Source organism: Phocoena phocoena, chromosome 21, assembly GCF_963924675.1.
Source record: "Phocoena phocoena chromosome 21, mPhoPho1.1, whole genome shotgun sequence".
Lineage (NCBI taxonomy): Eukaryota > Metazoa > Chordata > Mammalia > Artiodactyla > Phocoenidae > Phocoena > Phocoena phocoena.
The window spans coordinates 5849690-5876423 of record NC_089239.1 but is presented as its reverse complement, the minus strand read 5'-3'; the positions used below and the strand labels follow the sequence as shown (position 1 = coordinate 5876423).

At 36.8% G+C, this 26734-nt stretch overlaps 1 protein-coding gene across 1 annotated transcript in view; it reads left to right on the top strand.

The window, feature by feature from the left end:
- Positions 1-26734, top strand: part of LOC136141917 (disintegrin and metalloproteinase domain-containing protein 5-like) — a 144748-nt gene that overhangs the window by 23092 nt on the left and 94922 nt on the right. The window contains exon 8 of the mRNA XM_065900073.1: positions 11751-11822. Coding sequence (XP_065756145.1) covers positions 11751-11822 — 72 coding nt within the window. The remainder of the gene's footprint in view (positions 1-11750; positions 11823-26734) is intronic.

The following is a 26734-nucleotide window of genomic DNA, read 5'->3' as shown; positions in this document are numbered from 1 at the left end:
CCATTGTTTCTTTTTTCTTGTGTTTCTGTCTGTCATTTTGGTTTGGTGGTTTTCCATGACGTTTTTCTCAGTTTCCTCTTTTTTTGTGTTTTATGTCTCTGTTCTAGATTTATATTTCGTTGTTATCATGAAGTTTGTATAAAACATCTCATAGGTAAAATAGTTCTTTTTCTGCTGGTAGCATCTTATATCTTCATTTGCCTGTATGAGTTCCATTCTTTTCCTCTTCCCTTTTTGTGTTTGTTATCTCAAATTATCTATCCCTTTTTATGTAGTGAGTTTGTTACCAAATTGAATTAGCTATAGACATTTTCTCCTCCACCCAGCTGCCTTTAACCTTTATTCTATGCAGTGCTTAACAACCAATTCTAATACAGAGTTGCAGTTTTTTAATTCTGTTTGTCTGTATATCATTTTACTCAAAGTTTTGTGTGCTTTTGCCTTTTCATTTTAGGTAGAAGAGCTCCTTTCAACATTTCTTATAAGACATGCCTAGTGGTAATGAACTCTCCCAGCTTTTGTTTGTCTGGGAAAGCCTTTATTTTTCCTTCATATCTGAAGGATAACTTAGCTGGATAGAGTATTCTTGGCAGACGGTTTTCAGATTTAATATTTTGAGTATGTCATTCCACTCTCTCCTGACCTGCAGAGTTTCTGCTGAGAAATCTGCTGATAGCCTAATGGGGGCTCCTTGTAGGTTACCTTTTCTCCTCTGCTGCCTTTAAAATTTGTTCTTTGTCATTGACTTTGTCAATTTTAGTATAATATGTCTTGGAGAAGGTTATTTTGCATTGATATAATTAGGTGTTCTCTAAACTTGTATATCCAGTTCCTTCCCCTTGTTTGGAAAGTTCTCAGCTATAATTTCTTTAAGTAAATTCTCTGCTCCTTTCTTCCTCTCTTTTCCATCTGGGATACCCATTTTTCTCATGTTGCCCTTCCTAACGGAATCAGATAGTTCTCACAGAATTTCTTCATTTTTTCCATCTTGTTTCATTCTCCTCTTCTACCTGTATCATTTCTAGTTTTCTATATTTGAGCTGGCTAATTCTCTCTTCCATATGGTCTGCTCTATTTCCAATGCTTTCTAATGAATTCTTATCTCATTTATTGAATTCTCTAGCTCCAGAATTTATTTATTTGTTTTATTTTTTAAGAGCTTCAGTCTCTTTGGTAAATTACTCATTCTGTTCATCAATTTTATTTTTTAACTCACTGGAATGCTTTTCTTAACTTTTCTTTATGGGGTGGGAGATGGGATTGCAGGCAGTGCCTCTGCTGTTCCTCTGGTTTCACCCCCACTATGTGTTCCAGTCTTCCCACCTTTACCTTATAGATGTGTGGAATTCTCCAGCATCCTGGTGTGTTGGGCACAGAAAACTTGTTGTGTTATGGATATTTTACTGGTTGTGATTGAGGGGGGAGACAAACAGAGCATTTCATGTTACCATGATACTGGCATCGCTGTTTCATGTGTGCTTTAGAAGAATGTATATTTGTATGTTCTGCCTTGTTGAGTTTAGTGTTTTGTATACCTATTAGGACAATTGGTCTTTCTACTTCCTTACTGATCTATGTCTGTTGTTCTAGCTATGCAATGATTTTGATGAATGATCCTTTTAATGAGTTGCTGAATTTTATTCACCATTTTGCATCAATATTCATCAGGTATATTGGCCTATAGTTTTTATTTTTTTCTTGTAGTGTTGCTTTCAGGCTCTGTTATCAGAGTAATGTTCACTTCATGAAATAAGTTTGGGAGGGTTCCCACCTCTGATTTTTTGGAAGAGTTTGAAAATAATTAGTGTTAATTCTTTAAAGTTTTGGTAAAATTCATCAGTGAATCCATCTAGTCCTGGTCTTTTCTTCACTGGGAGGCTTTTTATTATTGATTTAATCTCCTTAATAGTTATTGATCTGTTCAGATTTTATTTCTTTCTGTTTCATTCTTGGTAGGTTGTATGTTTGTAACAATTTTCCATTTTCTGTAGGCTGTCCAGTTTGTTGGCATATAATGGTTCATAGTAGCCTGTTATGATCCTTGTATTTCTGTGTTATCTCTTGTGATAGCTATGGTCTCATTTTTAATTTTGTTGGTGTGGATCCTTGCTCTTTTTTTCTTGGTTATTCTAGCTAAAGATTTGTCAACTTTGTTTACCTTCTTAACAACAAAAATCTTAGTTTTGTTAATCTTTTCTATAATTTTCCTTTTCTCTTTTTCATTTATTTCTTCTCTAATCTTTATTAATACTTTTCATACTGCTAATTTTCAGCTGAGCTTCTTCTTTTACTCCTAGTTCCTTGAGATGTAGTTAGGTTGTTTATTTGAGATCTTTCAGTTTTCTTGATGTGTAGTCATTTATAGCTATAAACTTTCCTCTGAGAATGCTTTTGCCATATCCCATAAGTTTTGTTATATTTTATTTCCATTTTTATTTGACTCAAGATCTTTTCCCTCCAGTTATTTTCTTATTTGAGCCATTGATTGTTTGGGAGTTTTGTTTAATTTCCATGTATTCTTTAGTATTCCAGTTTTCCTCCTGTTATTGATTTCTAGATTGTTACCATTATGATCAGAGAAGATTCTTGCTATGATTTCAATCTTCTTGAATTTGCTGACTTATTTTGTAGCCCTACATGGTGTATCCTAGAAATTGTCCCATTTGCACTTGAGAAGAATGTGTATTCTGCTGTTTTCAGATAGAATGTTATGTATATAGCTGTTAAGTAGCTATAATGTTGTTTAAATCTGCTGCTTTCTTATTGATTCTCTGCTGGATAAGATATCCATTGTTAAAAATGGGGTATCAAAGTTTCCAAGTATTGTTGTTTATTTTCCCTTTTTAGTTCTGTTAGTATTTGCTTTATATGTTTTCATGCTCTGATGTTGTATGCATAAGTATTTTCAATTGTTGTATCTTTTTGATGGATTGACCCTTTATCATTATCATTATATTAATAAAATGCACTTCTCTATGTTACCATTTTTAGTTTAATTTTTATTTTGTCTGAAATAAGTTTATTTATCCTTGACTTTTTGTGGTTACCATTAGCTTGGAATTTCTTTTTCCATCTCTTCCCTCTTAGTCTGTTTTTGTCTGTAATGCTAAACTGAGTTTCTTATAGGCAGCATATTATTGGATCTTCTTTTTTTCTGTTTAACATTCTGTGTCTTTTGATTGGAGAATTTAATCCATTCCCATTTATAATTACTGATTGGTAAGGACTTACTGCTACACTTTTGTTAATTATATTCTGAGTGTTTTGTAAAGCCGTTTCTCACTTCTGATCCTCCTGTATTCTTTTGTGATTTGATGACTTTTAGTATCAATATGCTTTGACCATTTTTGTCATGTTCTTTTGTGTAACTATTACAGTAATTCCCCTACATACGAATGAGTTCTGTTTAAAGAGTGCATTCTTAAGTCCAATTTGTTTGTAAGTCCAACAAATTTAGCGTAGGTACCCAATTAAGACAATCGGCTATATAGTACTGTACTGTAATAGGTTTATGATACTTTTTACACAAATAATACATAAAAAACAAGCACAAAAAATAAAACATTTTTAATCTTATAGTACAGTACCTGGAAAAGTACAGTAGTCCAGTACAACAGCTGACATATGGGGCTGGCATCGAGTGAACAGGCAAGAAGAGTCAGTGGACTGGAGGAGGGAGAGGAGGTGGGAGATGGTAGACCTGAAGGATCATCAGCAATAAGAGACAGGGAAAGCTACAACTTCACTCACACCTGAGGTTCATGGCATAGGTTCTGGTTCCTTGCTGGATTCAATTCTGTCTACCCTCTTGAAAAAATCCAGTGATGCCTAGGTAGTAGCTCTTTTCTTCTTGTCATAGATGACATGGTAGCAGTGGATTGGATTCTGAATGGCTGCTGCAACCTTCGTGTACCATTCTACATTTGGGTCCTGTGCCTCAAAAACTAACAGTGCCTCCTCAAATAAAGAAAATCCCCTTGCCATTTCCTGCATCCTGAATTTCTTCTATTCTTCAGTTACTTCTTCTTCCTCTTGTCTCTCTTCATCCTTTCTCTGGGCCTCCAATTCCATCTTTTTGCCTTGCTCCAGTCTCTCAATTATTTTCACTTTTGTTTCCATCGTTATTGCTTGGTGCTTCTTATCAGTACCAGCTACATCACTGCTGCTTTTATACTTACATTTGGACATCCTGGGCTTGAAATAAAGATACTCTAGTACTATACTCTATACAGTACTGTACAGTAAAGTACACAAAAGCACGACCACTTGTAGAGGATGCACGCACGTGACATTGTACGCCAGACACATGAACTAACTTACGTGATTTGACATGGGAATGCATGCTCGCATCTTTGTAAGTTCACAACTTGAAGGTTCGTATGTAGGGGACTTACAGTACATGTTTTTCCTTCTTGGTTACCATGAGGTTTACATAAAATATTGTAGCACCATATTTTATTTTTTAAAATTCCTAGAATTTTTAGTGACAAAAATTCAAAATATAATAATAGTAATTGAGTATAATAATTTTGTATATTAGTCTACTAATGAGAATGAAATTGTTTTGAAGGGATAATATTTTGCTTATTTGGTGTTCACAGTTAGCATTCCCCTATCATCAAAGCAACTGAGAATAAGAAATATTCTTAGGTTGAGAATCATAGAAAATTAGGCAATAGGCTATATGTGGCCTGTGGACTGTAGTTTGTCAATCTGACCCCTGAGTTAAGGATATAGCCTCCTAAATTAAAATGATAACAAATTAACAAATTAACTTTCCTAGCATTCTTAAACTTTACATTTTTACTTACCTTCCCCTTCAAATTTTAGGTTATTCGTATTACACTTTACTCAGTTTTAATATTGTATATACAATAACAGTATTTTAGATATGGTTATTTTTAATACTAAAAAAAAAATCTTGTAACTAGAGTTGTTAGTGATTATGCACAACCATTGCCACATTAGAGAATGTAACTCTGATTATATATTTACCAGTACCAGTGAGTTTTCTGTGACATTCAGATGTTTTTATGATGTTAATTAGCATAATTTTATTTCGACTCAAAGAATTCCCTTTAGCATATCTTGGAAGTCAGGTCAAGTGGTGATGAACTCCCTTGGCTTTTGTTTAGGAAAGTATCTTTCCTTCATTTCTGTACGACGGCTTGGCTAGCTTTAATGTTGTTGGTTGACAGACTTTTCTTTCAGTATTTTGAATGTATCATCCCATTTTCTCTTGGCGTGAAAAATTTTTGTTGAATAATCTATTGTTAGCCTTATGAACGTTCCTCATAAAGTGTTACACATATGTGATTTGTTGCTTTTCTCTTACTACTTTAGAAACTCTCTTTGTCTATGATTTTTTTTTTTTTCTTTCTTCGGTACGTAGGCCTCTCACTGTTGTGGCCTCTCCCGTTGCGAGTACAGGCTCCGGACGCGCAGGCTCAGCAGCCATGGCTCGTGGGCCCAGCCGCTCCGTGGCATCTTCCCAGAATGGGGCATGAACCCGTGTCCCCTGCATCGGCAGGCGGACTCTCAGCCACTGCGCCACCAGGGAAGCCCTGTCTATGAATTTTGACAATTTAATTATAATGTGTCTTGGTGTACCCCTATTTGGGATCTTTAAGGCCTTATTGATGTGGATGCCTGTTTCTTTTCACATGTTTGGGAAGTTTTCAGCCATCATTTGTTTAAATATACCCTCTGTCCCTTCTTTTTCCTTTCTTTCTGGTTTTCCATATTATAGATATTGTTTCTTCTTATTGTTCTCCATAAGTCTCATAAGCTTTCGTCACTCTTTTTCATTCTTTTTTCTTTTGGACTCTGGATGGATAATGCCAAATGCCCTGTTTTGTAGATAACTGATTCTTTATTCTGCATGGTTGAGTCTGTTGTTGAAACTCTCTGTTTAATTCTACAGTTCAGTTATCATATTTTTCAGCTCTAAGATATCTATTTGTTTTTGTTGATCTCTATTTCTTTGTTGAACTTAGTTTGTTCATGCATTGTTTTTCTAATTTTCTTTAGTTGTCTTTGTGCTCTTGTAGTTCACTAAACTTCTTTAGATCATTTTTCTGAATTCTTTGTCTGACATTTCAGTAGGGGCAATTATTGGAGCTTTGTTAGTTTCTTTTGGTGGTGTCATCAGGTGTCTTCCTGAGTTTTTTGATCCTTGATACCTCACATTGATATCTGAGCATTTGAATTAGCTGTCTGTGTTCCAGACTCGATATCTGAGCATTTGAATTGGCTGTCTCTATTCCAGACTTTATAGGCTCACTTTGGCAGAGATAGTCCTTCACCATTAAACTTAATTTGAGGCTTTGGGAGTATCAGCTGGTAGTGTATTTGGGTAGATGGGGTTTGCTCTCAGAGTCTATTTTTGGGTGAGGCTACTGCTTGAGCACTGAGGTCATGGGAAGGGTGCTGGCTAAGAACAGTTATATAGGACTCCTGGCTTAGTTCTCTGCCCATGTGCAGCTATAGGATGAGCTCCACAGTTGCCTGGATTTTCTAGTCAGGCATTCTAGATGGTCAGCACTGGGTCTATACGCAGCAGTAGGCAGGCCTATGAATTAGCTCCCCTGCCCTGGTGTGGCAGCAGAATGAGCCCCATGGCCTCCATGGCTCATGTTTGAGGACTTGAATCACACAACACTGTGCATTGAATTCCCTGGTCAGATGGGGCTACCAGTTTTGCTCTGTAGATGCAGAAAGCCATGGGCTGTGTTCTCCGTTCAGTGCTCCTGTAAGCAGAGCTATATTATGGGCTACACAGCATCCTGTATACTCAGGTACAGTCCCTGGTCGGGTGGGCTGAAGGCTGTATTCAGCAGTAGGCTAGGTCCCAATTCCAGTCTTTTGTGGGGTGGATCAAATTAAGCAGAACTATGCACAAAGTTCACTGGCCTGGTGGGCCACCATCCTAGCTCTGCAGATTGATAGGACAGCTGGATGGGCTCTCCCCTCAAGGGCTGCTCTAATTGGAGTTGCAGGATGGGCTACAGAGATTCCCAGATCTTCAGTCAGGTTTCCTCGTCAGGCTGGGCTGGAGGACGTGTTTATGTTTGGGCAGGGCTGTAAATGAGTTTCTTGCCAAGTCTGAGCTGCAAAACAGGCCCTGGACTGGAAATTATATTTTTGGATCAAATCAGAAGGACTGTACTCTAAGCTCCCTGGACAGTCAGGGCCACTGCCTTGGCTCTGCAGACAGAGAGCCACTGGCTGGGCTCTCTGCTCAAGTGCCACTGTAGTTGGAGCTGCAGGGTGGGCTACTGAGATTCAGAAGCTCTGGTTAGGTTTCTCTATTGGCAGGGCTGGAGGCTGTATTCAGCATGAGGCAAATCTATGGATTAGCTTCTTTGCCCAGAAATATTTTTTATTTGAAATTATATATTATGTATCATTAGATATGACATATAGATACTATGTAAATGTATATTATATGTATAGTTATTAATTATTACAGATATTATAATATATTTAATATTATTGAATTAATGTTAAGTTTCTTGAGCATGATAATGGTCTAGTAGGCAAACAGGAGAATGTCCTTATTCTTAGGAACTACATCTTGAAATGTTTGTAACTTACTACCATATAATTCAACCAAATAAACAATTTATGCCCAGATCCATACTTTTATTTTTTGCTTCACTATCTGTTCTGTCTACTTCTCTGGACAGTGGCTCTCAAACTTGGGACTGAGGACCAGGGCCCATCTGCAGCCAAATTAGACAAAATAAGAAAAATAGACTGAATTTTTCAAAAAGCTAAATTTATTCATTTAAAGAACTAACCTTTACTGGGTGATTATTTCCTTGCTTAGGAAATGAGGCACTAATATGAATGGTACAGTTTTTACTGTCTTTTTTAGCACAATAAAAAGCTAGTAATCTAAGTTCTTTTTCTAGTTTAAAAAAAGAAGTTCTTTAAAATCTAAGTGTCTGAGAGCCATTTCTTAGCATGGCAAATTATGTGTGATCTCTTTTCCAAGACACACCAGTTGTGGGTAAAAACCATAGACAGGTAGATAAAGATATATAGAAAGAACAAAATGTGGCAAATATTAATAATACGTTAATCTGTATGAAGGATATATGGATAGTCTTTGAATTTTATATTTTCTTTAGGTTGAACTTTTTCAGAATATAAAGTAAGTGCTATTTGTCAAAATTAATGAATCCTTAAAATGGGGGAATTTAATTGTATATATATTATACCTCAATAAATTGGATCTAAAAATTTAAGAGTTGGGTAGCACTAAAAAACACACACTTCAAAACAATTATATATACCAACGTTATCACTAAGTCAGAAAGAAAGAGAAAGGCAATGTATGCATTCAGTCAGTTGGCAGGATGTAGTAGTGCCTTATTTATATAACCATATTCAGCCTCATCCTAGTAAGAGTTAATATGCATTTTGGAAAAAAGAGTTGAATCCTGATGAATCCTCAAAATTTTTGATTTTCACCTCATAAGGAGTTAAGGCCTTTTTATATAGGTGAGTCCAGTTGATAAAAATGGAGAAACTTGTTGCACAATGTTTAAACATATCTGAATATAAAATCCTGAAGATATAACCTTGAAATCATATAGAACCTCCCCCCTCCAAATATTCTCTTATAACATAGCAAAAATCAAAAGGAAATACCGTGAAGACATGAATAGGAAAAACAAAACTGTAAGTCAGCTTCATTGATTACAATAATGGAATGGATTAAATATTCCCATTAAAATGTGCAAAGGATCTCAAATTAGATGACATTTATGAGACAACTTAAAATAAAATGACACTGTTAGGTATAAAACATTTCTTAAAAGACCAGCAAAAATGTGCAAGATTTACCATAAAAAAAGAAAATCAGGATGATATTACTAATAGATAAAGTTCAGGGTAAAAAAAAATGTAAATAGAAGAATTAAAGGAGTATTTTATATTGAATGTTACAGTTCAAGTTAAAGATGAATTTCTAATAATAAGCATTTAGTGCTGAGTGAATTATGTTGAAAGTATAAAAAGAAAACCTTTGGAAGTAATCAGAAGAATCTAACAGAAACCAAAACTATACTGGAGTACATTCAATCATTTCTGTTAGCCTTTAACAGATAGAAAATAAATGTTAACATATAAAGATCAAATTATCAGCTTGTTTTACTAAACACTTATTGACCTTTGTACCTTATGAAGGGGTACCACATACATTCAAATGTCTATAGATATATATAGAAAATACATGCAAATGTAGTCATCTATAGGTCACAAGGAAAGCACCAATAGTTTTGTAAGAGCAAAAACCAATTTGCCAGGGGCTTCCCTGGTGGCGCAGTGGTTAAGAATCCACCTGCCAGTGCAGGGGACATGGGTTTGAGCCCTGACCCGGGAAGATCCCACATACCGCAGAGCAACTAAGCCTGTGTGCCACAACTACCAAGCCTGTGCTCCAGAGCCTGCAAACCACAACTACTGAGCCCACGTGCCACAACTACTGAAGCCCATGCACCTAGAGCCTGTGCTCCGCAACAAGAGAAGCCACTACAATGAGAAGCCCACACACTGTAACAAAGAGTAGCCCCTGCTCGCCGCAACCAGAGAAAGCCCACGCACAGCAGCGAAGACCCAACACAGCCAAAAAGAAAATAAATAAATTTATTAAAAAAAACATTTTGCCAAAGCTTTATCACAGTATATTAAAAAAAAGAATAAAAAGAGATAAGGCAAAAATAATAAAATTAAAAAATTAAATACAATTATGAATAATTTTTCAAGGCAGAAAAGAAAAACTATAGTTTTTAGCTATTTAGAAATTAATGAATTGTATATAATGTTTTAAAAATTAGGTGGATGTGTATTAATCAGAAGAGGCTAGGTTATGCTCTCATAAGAAACACTCCCCAAATCTTAGTGGCTAAACAGTTTAAGTTTCATTCATTCAATCAATGTCAACCATGCTCCTGGCTGACTCTCCAGGGCAGCAGTCTTCCATGTGTTGGCTCAGCACTAGAGAATGCTTAGATTTTTTGGCACTTCTAGATTGATAGTTTCTTTTCCAGTTGCCAAACGGATAGAAGTGCAGACCAGAGAGACATGAGCTACAATAAGGAAATACTTCTCAGGAGTGGCATGCATCACTTTTGCCCTCATTGCATTGGCCAAAGTGAATCACCTGCCCATGCCTACCTTTAAAAGAAGGGCTCCTGAGTTAGAAGAGAACTGAATATTGGTAAATACAGATAATACCTGTTGCAGAGGATAGTATAAAAACTAAGCGGAGAGGAAATTCATATTCTTGAAATAATTTTATATTAGAAAAATAAGGAAAAATACTTGATAAGTTGATGATAAACAGAAACATTAAAATGGGTAAGTAAATTCACAAACTGTTGAAAAGGCAAATAAGTAGGTAGAAAGTGTAATTAAGCAAAAAGGAAGAAAACATGTTATGGTGTGAAAAGGGTTAAGATGGTATAACTCTGTCCTTGGGAGAGATTAAAACAAACAAACAAATGCAAATTTCATGAATTCTCCATTGGAGATAAGAATTTAAATCAAATATCTCATTGTACACTTTAAAGTTAACACAACCTTATATGTCAATTATATTTCAAAAAACTGGAAATAAAAAGAATTTGAATGGGTCAGTTGCCAGTGTTAAGTATAGATACTTTTAAAGGAGAGTTTTAAAAAATGTTTCAGGAAGATATAATTCATAAGCTAATACAATTCTAGGATGTAGAAAAAACAAGCAACTTAATTTTAGGTAGTGCTTTAATATTTAGTAAGCAACATTCATTTGCTCAGTTATGACAAAGGATGCATGCATGCACACATGACCAATGGGCCCATTGTTCTGAAAGCTACAAACTTCTAAACAAAATATTATATTAATTTTGATAGTATATTAATAGAATGTAATGTTTTGATCAAACAGTATAATGATGGTTTAATATTAAGTAAAGTATTAATGAAATGTATTCCATCAGTAGGTCAAAAGACATTATCATTTTGGGTATGCTTCAAAAAGGCTTTGGATAAAAATTCAACTTCATTTTTAACAAAAGTTTTATAAGTAGGAAGATTTATAAGTAGGTGTTTCTCAACATGATCTAGAATACTCATCTTAAACTGAACACCACTTAATGGTGGAATATTTGAGATTTTCCAGTGAAAAATCAGGAGCAAAGCTCACATTGCTGATATCACCATTGTTTTTTAATATTGTCCTGGCATTTTTAAGCAGTGAGAAATAGAAAGAGCTTATTGGAATAAAGAAGCATGAGTAACATGAGTTAACGTGGTGATATCAGAGGATGTAACCTAACACAGTATCCGTGATCACTTCAACAGTGAGCCTTTTATTAAAGATTTTTCCCTCTTTATACATATATTTTTTGGTTTGTGATTATATGTATTATTTTAGAAATAAGTATATTTTGAAATAACATTTTAAAAATTTATGATTCAATTTTTATAAATAATGCTACAAGTGCATTAAACATTATTTAAATATTTTAAATGTTATCAAATATTTTTATCTCATATAAATAAAGTTATACATTTAATTAATTTATTTAAATAAATTATTATTTATACATTTACATGTACAAATGTAAATATGCATTTCCTGGATTTCAGTTGGAATGTAGCCCTCTGGCTAGTTTAGTATATAGCATATTATAGATATAAAGGTTATGTGGTATATTAATGGTATCCGCTATTTTTTAACAATAAGTTATCTTTTTCAGTTTGATTACATGGGCTCTGATGTAAAAGTTGTAACACAGAAGGTTATTCAGATCATTGGCTTTGTTAACACTGTAAGTATTTTAAAACTACTTTTTAAATATATTCTGTAAGATTATAGGTAATATGAATTGATATATATAGTATTTTGCTGTGCTGTTGAAGAGTTTCCACATTCAAAATATTGAATTAAACGTCTTAAGTATACCTTTACAAAAATTTAATATAATGTTCAAATTTATTTTAAAAATTTCATTTATTTTCTCCATTTAGATGCTTACCCAGTTAAAACTGACTGTTAAAATATCTTCCATAGAGATTTGGTCAAACAAAAACAAAATTTCTACTACAAGTCATCCTAATCATATATTATATAGACTTTTAGAATGGAAATACGAATTTCTCTCCCGGCCTCATCATACTGTATACTTATTTGCGTGAGTATAGTATTTCATATTTGTATAAAGAAATAACCCCAAATGATTTTATATGTTAATTATGAAAAATAAACATTTACTTAATGTATACTGAGTTCTGTAAATTTGGTAGACACCATGGGATGGGAAAAAAATGTAGGTTAACTTCTTTGTCCTCAAGTAGCTAATGTGAGGTAAGACTTAAAATCTTTTATCAAACGACATAAAATTACCTGAAAGAAGTAAAATTACATAAAAGTTTTAAAATAACTAAAGGAGGTTAATTATGAGTGATATAATTTTTTGATGTCTCTTGGCTAATAAACTTTTACTACCTGTTATCTCTACATTCTTGTGTTTGATCTGATTATCATTAATAATACCACTGAAATGTAATTATAAGGAAAATTGTTATTTTTTTAGCTTCCAGAAAAGTCCTACTTTTATAGGAGCCACACATCCTGCAAAAATATGTGATAAGAATTTTGCTGGAGGAGTTGCTTTGGTATGTAATTACTATCAAATTTGCTCTCATTATTTTCATGTTTCAAAATTTCCTAAATATTTTAAAGCAAGAATATATATATTACTTAGTTTATTCTTCCTTTAATAGTATTTTTATTACTAATTAAGAGTATAAAAATTAAGCGGTATATAATTGCTTTAAAAGTCAGAATATTTATAAAGTCAACTGATCATAATTTCATATTGTTTTAAAAAACATTTGGCCTTTGTAAGTCTGTTTGTTTTGAGCAGTGGTATGCTTGCATCAATAGTTATTATATAATCAGTGTGATTTTAATGTTAATTATTAAACATTTTCCTCAAAATTAATAAAAATAAACAACAGTAAAAATAAATATCAAATAAAAAATAAATATCAAAAAATTAAAATCAGTATTTTCCTCAAAATTAATAATTGGTATACATTCATGTACTTTTTGTTAAGTGACGTTCATTGTAGTATTGTTTCAAGGTAACTTTTATTATTGCATTCAATTCTTTATTATGTTTGTGAGGAGCAGACTATTGTAGGAAGGAACAGCCATCAAATATTCATAATCTACTGTTTTCTGGAAAATGGGAATGAGCTTTTTCTACAGTTATGTTCTTTTTACAACAAGCTATATAAAATGTAGCAAGGGGAGCGAACTTGACAGTGTTTCAGAAAAATAAGGCTACACTATGACTTTTATACTGACCCATTTGTATATTTAGTTGACTTTTAGTAGCATGTACAGTGAATCAAATTGTCATTGACAGATTAGACAGAATTAAAATCTGTACTGGTGTGTACTTGCTACCATTAGTATAAAAGACATATTGATTGATTAGATAAACCTAAAACCATATCTAGGGGTTATTTGTCACCATGGCTAAAGAAGAATCAGATATTCCCTAGGAATTTGTTTTATTTTCAGTCCTTGCTGTCGGTCCCCTTTCAGCCAAAGCCTCAGGAAAGACTGTCAGCAATTGTCCAGGTCTTTGTCACTATTGTGAATCCTCCTGAAAACAATGTTTCTTTGCTGAGAACTAATGTTTAGATCATGTGTGTGTGAAGAAAATAAAGCAGATGATAGGAATTATTGAATATAAGTGGTTAGTATGTGTTTTCCTGGTGCCATTCTTCAGAATTTAAGTTTGATTGGAATTTTTGTAATAAAAATTTGTAAAGGAAAAATATGAGTTAAGGAAGAATGCTATAAAAAGCCAGTATAAAATTAAAATACAAATATCAATATAAAAATACATTTTTTGTTTATTCCAACAACAAAGAGTATGAAGATTAAATTTTAAAATGATAGACACCAATCATAATATTCTAAAATTTTCTTTTTAGGTTAAGAATCAATTCCTTGAATGTGGTAGCTTTGTTAAATATTTTGAAATCAGGTAGTTAAAGCTATCCAACTTTGTGCTTTGTCAATACTATGTATGTCTATATATAACTCTGCATTTTCATATAGATTTTAGAATCAGGTTGTCTAGTTCTACACATACACAAAAGCTTACTTAGGTTTTGATTGGGATGGTGTGTAATTTATGAATCAATTAGGGGAGAATCGATATCTTAATAATGTTGGATCTTCCAGTCCACCAACATGATTTATCTCTCCATTAACTCAGGTCTTAAAAATTCTCTGTGGAGGTTTAATACATATACTGCTAAAATTATTCTTAGGTATTTTATATGCTCTGATGCTATTGCAACTGGTCTTGATCATTTAAGTTCATCTTCCAGTTTCTCATTGCTAGTGTATATCAATATACGGCCAGTTTTTATGTATTTTTGTAAATATTCAGTAACCTTGCTGAACTTACATTATGAGATTATTGATCTAAAACAAATAGACTGCCAGATTTCTCCAGAAATGATGGGTTTACTCAGAATCAGCAGAGAATTATGATTCGGGGTCTGCAACCATGTTTAGCCAGGTGCATATCCTCTCATGGCAAGGGAAACAACACTTTTTCCCCTTTTATAAAGGGGGAAAAAGAAAGTTGAAGGGAGCTATAGTAAACAAAGTGTCCATGGCTTTTTATTGGCTGAGTCCTTGCCAGGAAAGGAGAAGAGAAGTCTTTCTTTTTCCTGTTGGGTTCTGCTATCCTCCAGGCTGTGAGAGTTCCCCTTCTGGTAGCCTGACTCTAATTGAGGTTTCTGTTTATTATTTTTTACAAGACCCACTCTTTTTTCCAGTTTTACTGAGATACAACTGATATATAACATTGTGTAAGTTTAAGGTGTACAATGTAATGATTTGATATATGTATATATTGCAGAATGATTGCCACAATAAGGTTTTATATATATATATATATATATATATATATATATGTATATATTTGATAATCCATCATCTCACATGGTTACCATTTGTGTGTGTGTTGAGAAACTTTAAGACCTACTCTTTTAGCAGCTTTCAAATATTCAATACAGTATTGTTAACTATAGTTACATTGTATCCCCAGGTTAGAAATTTGTACCATTTAACCACTTTCACTCATTCCCACCCCCAACTCTCGCCCTGGCAACCACCAATCTGTTCTCTGTTTCTATGAGTTCAGTTGTTTTAGATTCCACCTACTGAGATCATGTAGTATTTGTCTTTCTCTGTCTGACTTATTTCACTTAGAGTAATGCCCTCTGACTTCATCCATGTTGTGTCAAATGACAGGATTTCCTTCTTTTTTTATGACTGAATAATATTCATATATACATGATTATTAAACACACACATCTCACAGTTTATCTGCTTGTTAGTCAGTGGACACTTAGGTTGTTTCCATATCTTGGCTGTTGTGAATAATCTGCAGTGAACATGGGGTGCAAAGACCTATTTGAGACAGTGATTTCATTTCCTCAGATATATACTTAGAAGTAGAATTGCTGATTCATATGATAATTCTATATTTAACTTTTCTCAGGAAACTCCACACTGTTTTCTATAGTGGTTTTACTGATTTACATTCCCACCAACAGTGCACATGGGTTCCAGTCTCTCCACATCCTTGCCAGCATTTGTTATCTTTTATCTTTTTGATGATAGCCATTCTAACAGGTGTGAGGTGATCTCACTTGTGGTTTTGATTTGCATTTCTCTGATGATTAGTGATGTTGAGCACCTTTTCATGTACCTGTTGGCCATTTGAATATCCTCTTTGGAGAAATGTCTATTTAGGTCCTCTGACCATTTCTTAATAAGATAATTTAGTTTTTGCGAGTGAGTTATATGACTTAATATACTTTGGATATTAATCTCTTATCATATATATATAGTTTGTAAATATTTTCTCCCATTCTGTAGTTGCCTTTTCATTTTGATCAGTTCTTTTGATGTGCAGAACTCTTATATTGCTGTAGTCCCACTTGTTTATTTTTGCCTTTGTTTGTGGTTTTGTTGTCATAGTTATAAAATCATTGCTAAGACCAATGTCAAGGAGATTTCTCACTGTTTTCTTCCAAGAATTTTGTGATTTCACTTCTTACATATAGGTGTTTAGTCCGTGTTGAGTTAATTTTTGTGAATAGTGTAATTCAAGGGTCCAGTTCATTATTTACGTGTGAATATCCAGTTTTCCCAACACTTGCTTTTATTCCAGGACCATACTTTTTGATTACTATAGCCTTTTAATATAGGTTGAAAACAGGAACTGTGATGCTTCCAGCTTTGTTTTTCTTTCTCAGGATTGCTTTGGCCGCTTGGAGTCTTTTGTGGTTTCGTACAAATTTTAAGATTGTTTTCTGTATTTTTATGAAAAAATGTCATTAGAATTTTGAGAGGGATTGCATTGAATCTATAGATGGCTTTGGGTAATATGCATATTTTAACAGTATTAATTTTTCCAGTCCGTGGGATATCTTTCCATTTATTTGTGTCCTTTTCAATTTCTTTCTTTCTTTCTTTCTTTCTTTCTTTCTTTCTCCCTCCCTCCCTCCCTCTCTCCCTCACTCCCTCCCTCTCTTCCTTCCTTCCTTCCTTCCTTCCTTCCTTCTTTTCTTTCTTTCTTTTCTTTCTTTCTTTCCCTCACAGCTCATGGGATCTTAGTTTCCTGACCAGGGATCAAACCCAGGCCCCCTGTAGTGGAAGCGCAGAGTCCTAACCACTGGACCACCAGAGAATTCCCTTTTTCACTTTCTTTCATCACAGTCTTATAGTTTTCTTTGTGCAAATCATTTTGTTGTTTCATTGCTGTTGTAAATGGGATTGATTTATTTTGTTATATTCTGTTAATTCATTGTTAATATATCAAAACACAATATATCAGTTTGTAGGTTGGTATTGTATTGTGAAACTTTATTGAATTTGTTTATTCTAATAGTTTTTTTGTGAAGTCTTTAGGATTTTCTCCATAAAAGATTATGTCATCAGCAAACAAATAATTTTACTTCTTCCTTTCTTATTTGGTTGCCTTTTATACCCTTTTCTTTCCTGGTTGCTCTGGCTAACTATGTTGAATAGGAATGGTGAGAGTGGCCACCCTTGCCTTGATCTTTATCTTAGAGGAAAAGATTTACCTTTCACCTTTGAGTATGATGTTAGCCATAGGTTTGTTGTATATGATCTTTATTATGTTGAGGTACATTCCTTCTATTCCCAATGTTTATCATGAAGGAATGTTGAAATTTGTCATGCTTTTTTGGCATCTTTTGAGATGATCATATGATTCTCTTCTTTCATTCTATTCATGTGGTGCCTCATATTCATTTATTTTTATATGTTGAACCATTTTTGCATTGCTGGGATGCATCCCACTTGACCTTGGTATATGATCCTTTTAACATGCTTGAATTTGGTTTGCTAGTAGTTTGTTGATAATTTTTGCATTTGTATTCATTAAGGATATTGGCCTATAGTTTTCTTTCCTTGTAGTGTCCTTATCTGGCTCTGGTATTAGGGTAGTAATAGACTCTTAAAATGAGTTTGGGGTTGTTATGTCATCTTCAGTTTTTTGGAAGATTTTGAGAAGGATTAGCATTAATTATTCATTAAATGTTTGGTACAATTAACCAGTGAAACAGTCTGGTCCTGGGCTTTTCTTTTTTTGGGGGGCGTTTGCTTACTGATTCAACTCATTGATGGTCTGTTCAGATTTTCGAGTTATACAGGATTCAGTATTGGTAGATTGTATGTTTCTAAGAAGTTACCCATTTCTTCTGGGTTATCCAGTTTGTTGGTGTTTGATCATAGTAGTTTCTTATGATTACTTGTAATTTTGTATTATAAGCTGTAATTCTCCTCTTGCATTTATAACTTTATTTACTTGAGTTCTCTTTAGCTAAAGTTTTGTCAATTTTGTTCATCTTTTCAAAGAAAAAATTGTTAATTAAAAATTTTTTTAATTGATTTCCTATTCTCTATCTCAGTTATTTCTGTGCTAATCTTTACTATGTTTTTGCTTTTGCTAATTCTGGGCTTGATTTGTTCTTTCTTCTACTTCCTTGAACAGTAGAATTAGGTTATTCAAGATCTTTTTTTAAAAATTAATTTTTATTGGAGTATAGTTGATTTACAGTCTTGTGTTTTTGCTGTACAGCAATGTGAATCAGCTACACATATACATATATCCACTATTTTTTAGATTCTATTCCCATATAGGTCATTACAGAGTATTGAGTAGAGTTCCCTGTGTTATACAGTAGGTTCTTATTAGTTATATATTCTATATATAGTAGTGTGTATATGCCAAGCACATATTCCCAGTTTGTCACACCCCCCTTTCCTGCTTGGTAACCATAAGTTTCTTTTCTACATCTGTGACTCTCTTACTGTTTTATAAACAAGTTAATTTGTACCATTTTTTTAGATTCCACATATAAGCGATATCATATGATATTTGTCTTTCTCTGTCTGACTTACTTCACTTAGTATGACAATCTCTAGGTCCATCCATGTCACTACAAATGGCATTATTTCATCCTTTTTATGGCTGAGTAGTATTTCGTTGTATATATGTACCAAATGTTCTTTATCCATTCCTCTGTCGGTGGACATTTAGGTTGTTTCCATGTCCTGGCTATTGTAAATAGTGTTGCAATGAGCATCAGAGTGCATGTATCTTTTCGAATTATGGTTTTCTCTAGATAGATACCTAGGATTGGGATTGCTGGGTAGCTCTCTTTTTTTTTTAAGGAACTTCCATACTCTTCTCCTTAGTGGTTTTACCAATTTGTATTCCCGCCAACAATGTAGGAGGGTTCCCTTTTCTCCAAACCCTCTCCTACATTTACTGTTTGTAGACTTTTTAATGATGGCCATTCTGACTGGTGTGAGGTGATACCTCTTTGCAGTTTTGATTTGCATTTCTCTAATAATTCGCAATGTTGAGCATCTCCTCATGTGCCTGTTGTGCCTGTATGTCTTCTTTGGAGAACTGTCTACTTAGATCTTCTGCCCATTTTTTGATTGTGTTGTTTGTTTTTTTGATATTGAGCTGCCTGAGCTGTTTGTATATTTTGGAGATTAATCCCTTCTCGGTTGCTTCATTTGCAAATATTTTCTCTCGTTCTGTGCATTGTCATTTAGTTTTGTATATGGTTTCGTTTGCTGTTCAAAAGCTTTTAAGTTTAATTAGGTCCCATGTGTTTATTTTTGTTTTTATTTTCATTACCCCAGGAAGTGGATCAAAAAAGATCTTGCTGCGATTTGTGTCAGAGTGTGTTCTGCTTATGATTTCCTCCAAGAGTTTTATCGTATTTGTCCTTACATTTAGGTCTTTAACCCATTTTATTTTTGTGTATGATGTTAGGGAGTGTTCTAATTTCATTCTTCTACATGTAGCTGTCCAGTTTTCCCAGCACCACTTATTGAAGAGACTGTCTTTTCTCCATTGTATATTTTTGCCTCCTTTGTCATAGGTTAGGTGACCATAGGTGCATGGGTTTATCTGTGGACTTTCTATCCAGTTCCATTGATCTATATTTCTGTTTTTGTAGCAGTATCATTACTATAGCTTTTTTTGTATAGTCTGAAGTCAGGGAGGCTGATTCCTCCAGCTCCATTTTTGTCAAGATTGCTTTGGCTCTTCAGGGTCTTTTGTGTTTCCATACAAACTGTAAAATTTCTTGTTCTAGTTCTGTGAAAAATGCCACTGGTAATTTGTCTAAATTTCTCTGTGGTCTCCTTTCCACAGGCTGCAGGACCCTAGTTTCTCTTGCTTCTGGTGTCCGCCCCCTGTTGAGTGAGATTGGTCCAGGGGCTTTTGCAGGCTTCCTGGTGGGAGGGACTGTTGCCTGCCCTCTGGTGGGTGGAGCTGGGTCTTGTTTCTCTGATGGGCAGGGCCATGTTAAGGGGTGTGTTTTGAGGTGGCTGTGAGCTCAGTACAACTTTAGGCAGCCTGTCTTCTGATGGGTGGAGCTGTGTTCCTGTCTTGATAGTTGTTTGGCCTGAGGCTTTCCAGCACTGGAGCCTGCAATTTGTTGGATGGGGCCGGGTCTTGTTGCTGAAATGTGGACTTCCGAGAGAGCTCACGCCAGTCATTATTCCCTGGGGCTTCCACTACCTGTGTCCCTGCCCTCACGGTGAACTATAGTCGACCTTGCCTCCCTTGGAGACCCTCCAAGACCCCTAGGTAGATGTAGCCCAGATTCCTGTGGAGGTACTACTTTGTGCTGGGTCCCAGTGCACTTGAGACCTTGTGTGCCCCCTCCAAGAGTGGAGTCTCTCTTTCCCCCAGCCGTGTGGGGCTTCTGCACTCAAGCTCTGCTGGCCTTCAAGGCTAGAGGCTCTGGTGGTTCTTCCACCCGATGCCAGACCCTCAGACTGTGTTGGAGGGCTATTTTACATGGGAATGTCCCTGTGTAGCCTGTGTGGATTTAATATTTTTTGGTGTGAGGGTTGTTTTTCATATAGATGTCTTCCATCTCTTTCCTCAGTGTATGCTGGCCATGTTCCCCTTTACAGGAGGTGTGACTGGTGTGGTGGTGACCAGAGCCTGCACTGGATATTGCGCAGGGCCTCCCCTTTGCTTTGTGGTTGCCACTGCCCTGGTAGGGCAGGGTATGCTCCCTAGTTGTTGGAGTAGAGCCCCCAGATCTGCTTCTTAGCTGTGTTTCTGATCCATGATGTGAGGTAGGCAGGTTTGGAGCACTCCTGCTGGGGGTGGGAAGCCACTGAGTATTCCTCCTCTGGAGCTGTTCACCTGTTGGTATGATCTGTTGTGTCACCTTTCACCCGTTGTGCGAGCTCACAAGTTACACTGCTGTTGGCACTGCTCTCAGCCCTACCTTAACTGTGGGTATGCCGGCAGTTGGCCCTGGTGTCTCTCGGAAGTTGTTTTCACCAGGCCACCAGAGTAGATCCACTGAAGTCAGGCCCCAGGACTGCAGTAATCATGGATCTGGACCTGCTGTGGGTGCTACGGGGACAGCTCAGATTCTGGCCTGCCCCAGCCCCCCACATGCATGTGCCCACAAAGCCTACAGCTGCTTAAGCTGGACCCGTCTTGGCTGCAGGAGCGCTCGTCCATTCAGATGTTCTGTAGGTACTGAGTTTGTAAAGCTGGTCGCAGGAGAGTCAATTTGCAGTTTGCTCAGCTGCAAGGAGAGATTTCAGCTTTTCTTCCTTAGTTGCACAACCCCTGGGGTACAGCTGTGGTTTCAGCCCAACTCTGTGTGTGGGCTACCCACAGGGGTCTGCTCCTGAGGCTGCCCTGGAGCACACGAGTTCACCCAAGTGAGAAGGGGGCATGGAGGTGGCAGCGGCTGGGGTCGCAGGAGCCCTTGTGGGGTCCCTGCAGGGATGGGGCCAGCAGCGATGGGATGTGCGGGGGAGCCAGCGGCCGCAGGTGTGAGAGAGCTGGCCCTGGTAGGGGCCCTTCCTAGTGCCTGGGGAGTCAGGGCCAGCACGTGGGTAGTGAGGCTGCAGTGGCGGCCCTGCCCCTTGTGAGTCACTCAACAATGGCGCTTCGCTTCTATGGCCGTTGGTGTTTTCTGCACAAGAATTACTGGTTGCAGACTTCCTCATTCCCACCGCTCAGGCTATTTACTCATAGCCGGAGCAGTGCCCTCCCCTGGTCTGCTCTCCAAACCCTGTGTTCCAGCACCTATCCCCCATCTGCACCAGCGGACACATGTCTCAGGCTGGCATGCGCAGGGCTGTGGCATGGACCATCTGTGTAGGTCTCACTCTGTCCTGCCTGCCACAGACTGGTTGCTGCACTCTCCTCCAGTAGCCCCCAAAGCTCCCCTTCTGTCCCAGTGATGTCCCTGCTGAGGGGCTTCCCTTGGATGTGAGAACCTCTCCTCTCCTTCAGCTCCCCTCACAGGGCTTCAGGTCCCATCCTGCTTCCTCTCCTCTTCCTTTTCCCTTCTTTCTTTCGTCCTACCTGGTTACACAGGATCTTTCTTGTCTTTTTAGGTGTCCGAGGTCCTCTGCTAGTGTGCAGCCAGTGCTCTGTGAGAATTGTTCCATTGGTAGATGTATTCTTGATGCATTTGCGGGGAGAGATGAATTCCACGTCCTACTGCTCCTCTACCGTCTTGACTCTCTAGAGATCTTTATTTTTTCTTGATGTATGCATTTATTGCTATTAACATCCCTCCTATAATTGCTTTTGCTGCATCCCTTAAGTGTTGATATATTGTCTTTCCATTTGCATTTGTCTCAAGATTTAAAAAATATTTCTCCTTTCCTCTTTTTTTTTTAATCAATTTGTTATTTGGAGTGTGTTGCTCAGTTTCCATGTATTTGTAAGTTTTCAAGCTTTCTTCCTGCTATTAATTTCTAGTTCATTTCTATTGTGTTCATAAAAGGTACTTGATATAATTTTGATAGTCTTGTTTTGTGGCCTAACATATGATCTAATCTAGAAAATATTCTCTGTGCGGTTGAGAAGAATGTGCATTCTGCTGCCAGATGGAATGTTCCATATATATGTCTCTTAGGTCGATGTGGTGTATAGTGTTCCAGCCCGCTGTTTCCTTCATGATTTTCTATCTGGATGATCTGTCTACCATAGAAAGTGAGGTATTAAAATCCCTGACAGTTATTATATTACTGTTTGTTACCCCTTTTAGTTTTTTGTATTTGCTTAATATATTTAGGTGCTATGATATTGGGTGCATAAATAATTACAATTTTAAAATCTCCTTGATGAATTGATACCTTTACCATTATATAATGACCTTCTTTGTCTATTTCGGCCATATTTAGCTTAAGGTCTATTTTGTGTATTATAAGTATAGCTCTCCCTCCATTCTTCTGCTTACCATTTCCTTGAATATTTTTTCCATCTCTTCACTTTATGTATATATTCTTAAAGCTAAGTGAGTTTCTTGTGGGAGGCATATCATTGGATTTTCAAAAATCCATTTAGCCATTATGTGTCTTTTGATTGGAGAATTTAATCCATTTATGCTTGAAGTAATTATTGATTGGTAAGAGCTTACTATTGCCATTTTGTTAATTGTTTTCCGACTGTTTTGCCTATTTCTTGTTTCTGCTCTTGCTGTCTTCCTTTGTGACTTGATGAGTTTTTGTAGTGGTATGGCTTGACCTCTTTTTCATAATATTTTGTGTACCTACTACAGATTTTCCCTTTTTGGTTACCATGAGGCTTATATAAAATACATTGGTAGCATCTTATATTCAGCTGATAACAACTTAACTTTAATAGCAAGCAGAAACTTTATTCTTTTACTTCCCCGCAATTGCATTTTAAGTTATTGGTGTTCAAATTTACATCTTTTTTATATTGTGTATACAATAACAAATTGTTATGGTTATGGTTATTTTTAACATGTTTGTAAACTTTTAAATGAGAGTTGTAAGTGAATTATGTATTTCCATTACCATATTAGAGAATACTTTGACTCTATATTTACCATTACCACTGAGTTTTACACATTTGTATGTTTTTATGATGTTACTTAGCATCTTTTTATTTCTACTTGAAGAATTCCTCTTTACATTTCTTGTGAGACAGGTCTAGTGGTGATGAAATCCCTCAGCTTTGGTTTTTGAGAAAATCTTAAATTTCTTAAGGACAGCTTTGGCTGGTGTAGTATCTTGGTTAACAGTCATCTTTTCTTTCAGTGTTTTGAATATATCATCCCACTCTCTGTGGACTTACAAAGTTTTTGCTGAGAAATCCAGTTATGGAGATTCCCTTTTTATGTGACAAGTTGCTTTTCGTTTGCTGCTTTCTTTTGACAATTTTATCATGATGTGTCTTGGTGTAACCCTTTTTGGACTCAACATATTTGGTTCTTTTGGGCCTCGTGAATCTAGATGTCTGTTTCTCTCCCAATGTTTGGGGAGTTTTTAGCCATTATTGCCTTAAATAGACTTCTATCTCTGGATTCCCATAATACATATATTATTTATTTTGATCATGTCCCATAAAACCTGTAGGGTTTCTTCATCCTTTTTCATTCTTTTCTCCTTTTGCTCCTCTGACCAGATTATTTCAGATGACCTATCCTCCAGTTCTTTGATTCTTTTCTCTGCTTAGTTTAGTCTGATGTTGAAGCTCTTTGTTGAGTTCTTCATTTCTGTCATCATATACTTCAGCTCTGGGATTTCTCTTTGATTATTTTTGGATGGTTTTTATGTCTTTGTTGAACTGCTCATGTTGTTCGTGCATTGTTTTCCTAATTTTGTGTAGCTGTTAGTTCTTGTAGTTCACTGAAATTCTTTGAGGATTACTCTAAATTCTTTCAGACATTTTATCCATCTCCATTTCACTAGGTTCAATTATTGGAGCTTTATTAGTTTCCTTTGTGGTGTCATGTTTTCCTGATTCTTCATGATCCTTGATTCCTTGCATTGGTATCTGTGCACTTTAGCAAGCATTCTCCTCTTCCACACTTTACAGCTTCACTTCAGCAGGCATAGACCTTCACCACATGGGTTATCGTATGGGTCAGCTGGTAGTGTCATGGATATGCGGGGCTTGCTGCTATGCGGGGGTCTCTATTTGGGTGAGGGCACTACTTGTGCTCTGTGGTCAGCAGACTTGTCACTGGCTAGACACTGTGGCTGAGTGAGCCTGCTGGCTGGGCTCTGCATTCAAGCAGGTCTACTGGGTGTGCTCTCTGATTAGGTTGGGCTGCTGGCTCTGCTGCATGGTCAGGTGGGCCTTCACTAACTGGGCTCTGCAATCACATCTGGTCAGACAAGGTCATAGGCTGTGTTTCCTTTTAAGGTGGTGCCACTGTTTGGACTCTGCCATTGGATAGGGCCATGGCTGGGCTCCACAATCATTCCTGGTCTGGTGAGTTGTAAGTGTCTTCTCAGTGATTGGATAGTGCTACTGGCAGTACTTTGTAGAGCTCTAGGCAGGGCTTTGTGGTTGACAAGGCCTTAGGCTGTACTCTGAAATTAGGTGAGGCCCAAGCTATACCCCCAAGTTTGCAGGGTCCCAGGTTAGACCTCATGATCAGGTAGGTCTCTGGCTGTGCTGTGCTGTTGGACAAGGTCCCTGGGCAGGCACTCTTGTCAGTAGGGGCTTCCAGAGTGCAGCCTCTAGAGACTGCACTGTGCATCAGAGCAGGGTCATTGTCCAGGCTTCTGCATTGGGTGGGCCTGGAGGCTATGTTCCACAATTGGGCAGGGTCACTGGCTAGGCTCCCTGCCTGGTTGAATCTGCAGGCTTTGTTCAGCAGTCAGGCAAGGCGATAGGCTGGAGCTGGCCATTAGGCTCTGCTTTGCTGCTAGCTGATACCATGGGCTGGGTTTCAAGGATATCTTTGGTCATTGTTCAGGCTCTCTTATTATACAGGGCCATAGGCTATACTTAACTGTTGGCAGGACTGCTGACTTGGCTCTCTGCTCAAGCATGGCTATAGGATGGGGTCCAGGGCTGGTATGGTTTGGCTTATTGCCTGGGCACTCAAATTAGGCAGAACCGCCAACCAAGCTCCCTGGCTAGACAGGGCCACTGGCTCAGCTCTAAAGATGGGCAGAGCCACTGGCTGGGATCTCTGCTCAGGCACTGCTGCAAGCAGAACTGTGATCTGCCAAGATGTGTGCACTGGTTGCTATACACCTGTCCCCCCTCTTCTCCCATCTCAAGCTGATTACCAGTGGTCAAGCCCCACAGATTCCCCCAGGGATCCTGTGAGGTTCGACCTCATTGAACCTCCTAGGAAGTGTTCCACAATGCTGTGGGAGCTGGATTTCCAGCTTGGGCTCTTGTTTCCTCATTGGAGGATTTGTAGGTCTGGGGGCCCCTCTTGGTGCGGTGCCTGAGGAAGGCAATGTAGTCAGAGTGGAGCCATTCCTCTTTTCTTTCTCATGCTCCTCTTACCCTTCTAATGTGGTCTTTCTTAGTCTGTGCTCCAGGGACATGCTTCAGCCTCACCCCCAGGTTCTGGGATTTTCACAGTGGTGTCTTATTTAAGGATAGTTGTTAGTTGGTCTTCTTGTGAGGGGGACTCAAGTCAGGGATGTCTCCATTTTGATGACATCACTATCTTTTTGTGGGGCATATTCCTTTAGGTTTTCATTAAATGCCCTCATGTCTGTGAGCAGTTTTACTGCTTCTTTCACATTCTTTATTTACCTTGCTTGGACTTCCAGGGCAGTGTTTAATAGAAATGATGAGAAAGGACATCCTTGTGTTGCTCCTGCACTCACCAGTGAAGCAGTGTAGGGAAGGAGCTTTCTTTGTGGGAAATCTTTAAATTTAGAAATCAATTTATTGCACGGTTATGGGTATATTCAATTTGTTTATATATTCCTGTGTAAGTGCTTGTGAGTTATGTTTTTCAAGGGATGTGTCTATTTCATCTGTGTAATCAACTTGATCGGTATACATTACTCGTAGTATTCTCTTATTCTGTGGTTGGATCTGTAGTGATATTTCTCCTCTTCCTTATCCTACTTTTAGATTGGTTTCCTGGAGGTTTATCAACTCTTGAATTTTTTCAAAGGACCAAATTATGACTTTGTTGATTCTCTCTGATGTTCGTTTTCTACTTAATTGACTCTTTCTCTTTATTAATTTCTTTCTTCTATAATGTTTTTTTCCTGGCTTTTAAAAACAGAAATTTAGATTGTAGATTTATTTTAAATCTTTAGAAACTATAGAGATTTAAAGCTATGAGTTCTTTTTTGTGTAAAATTAGC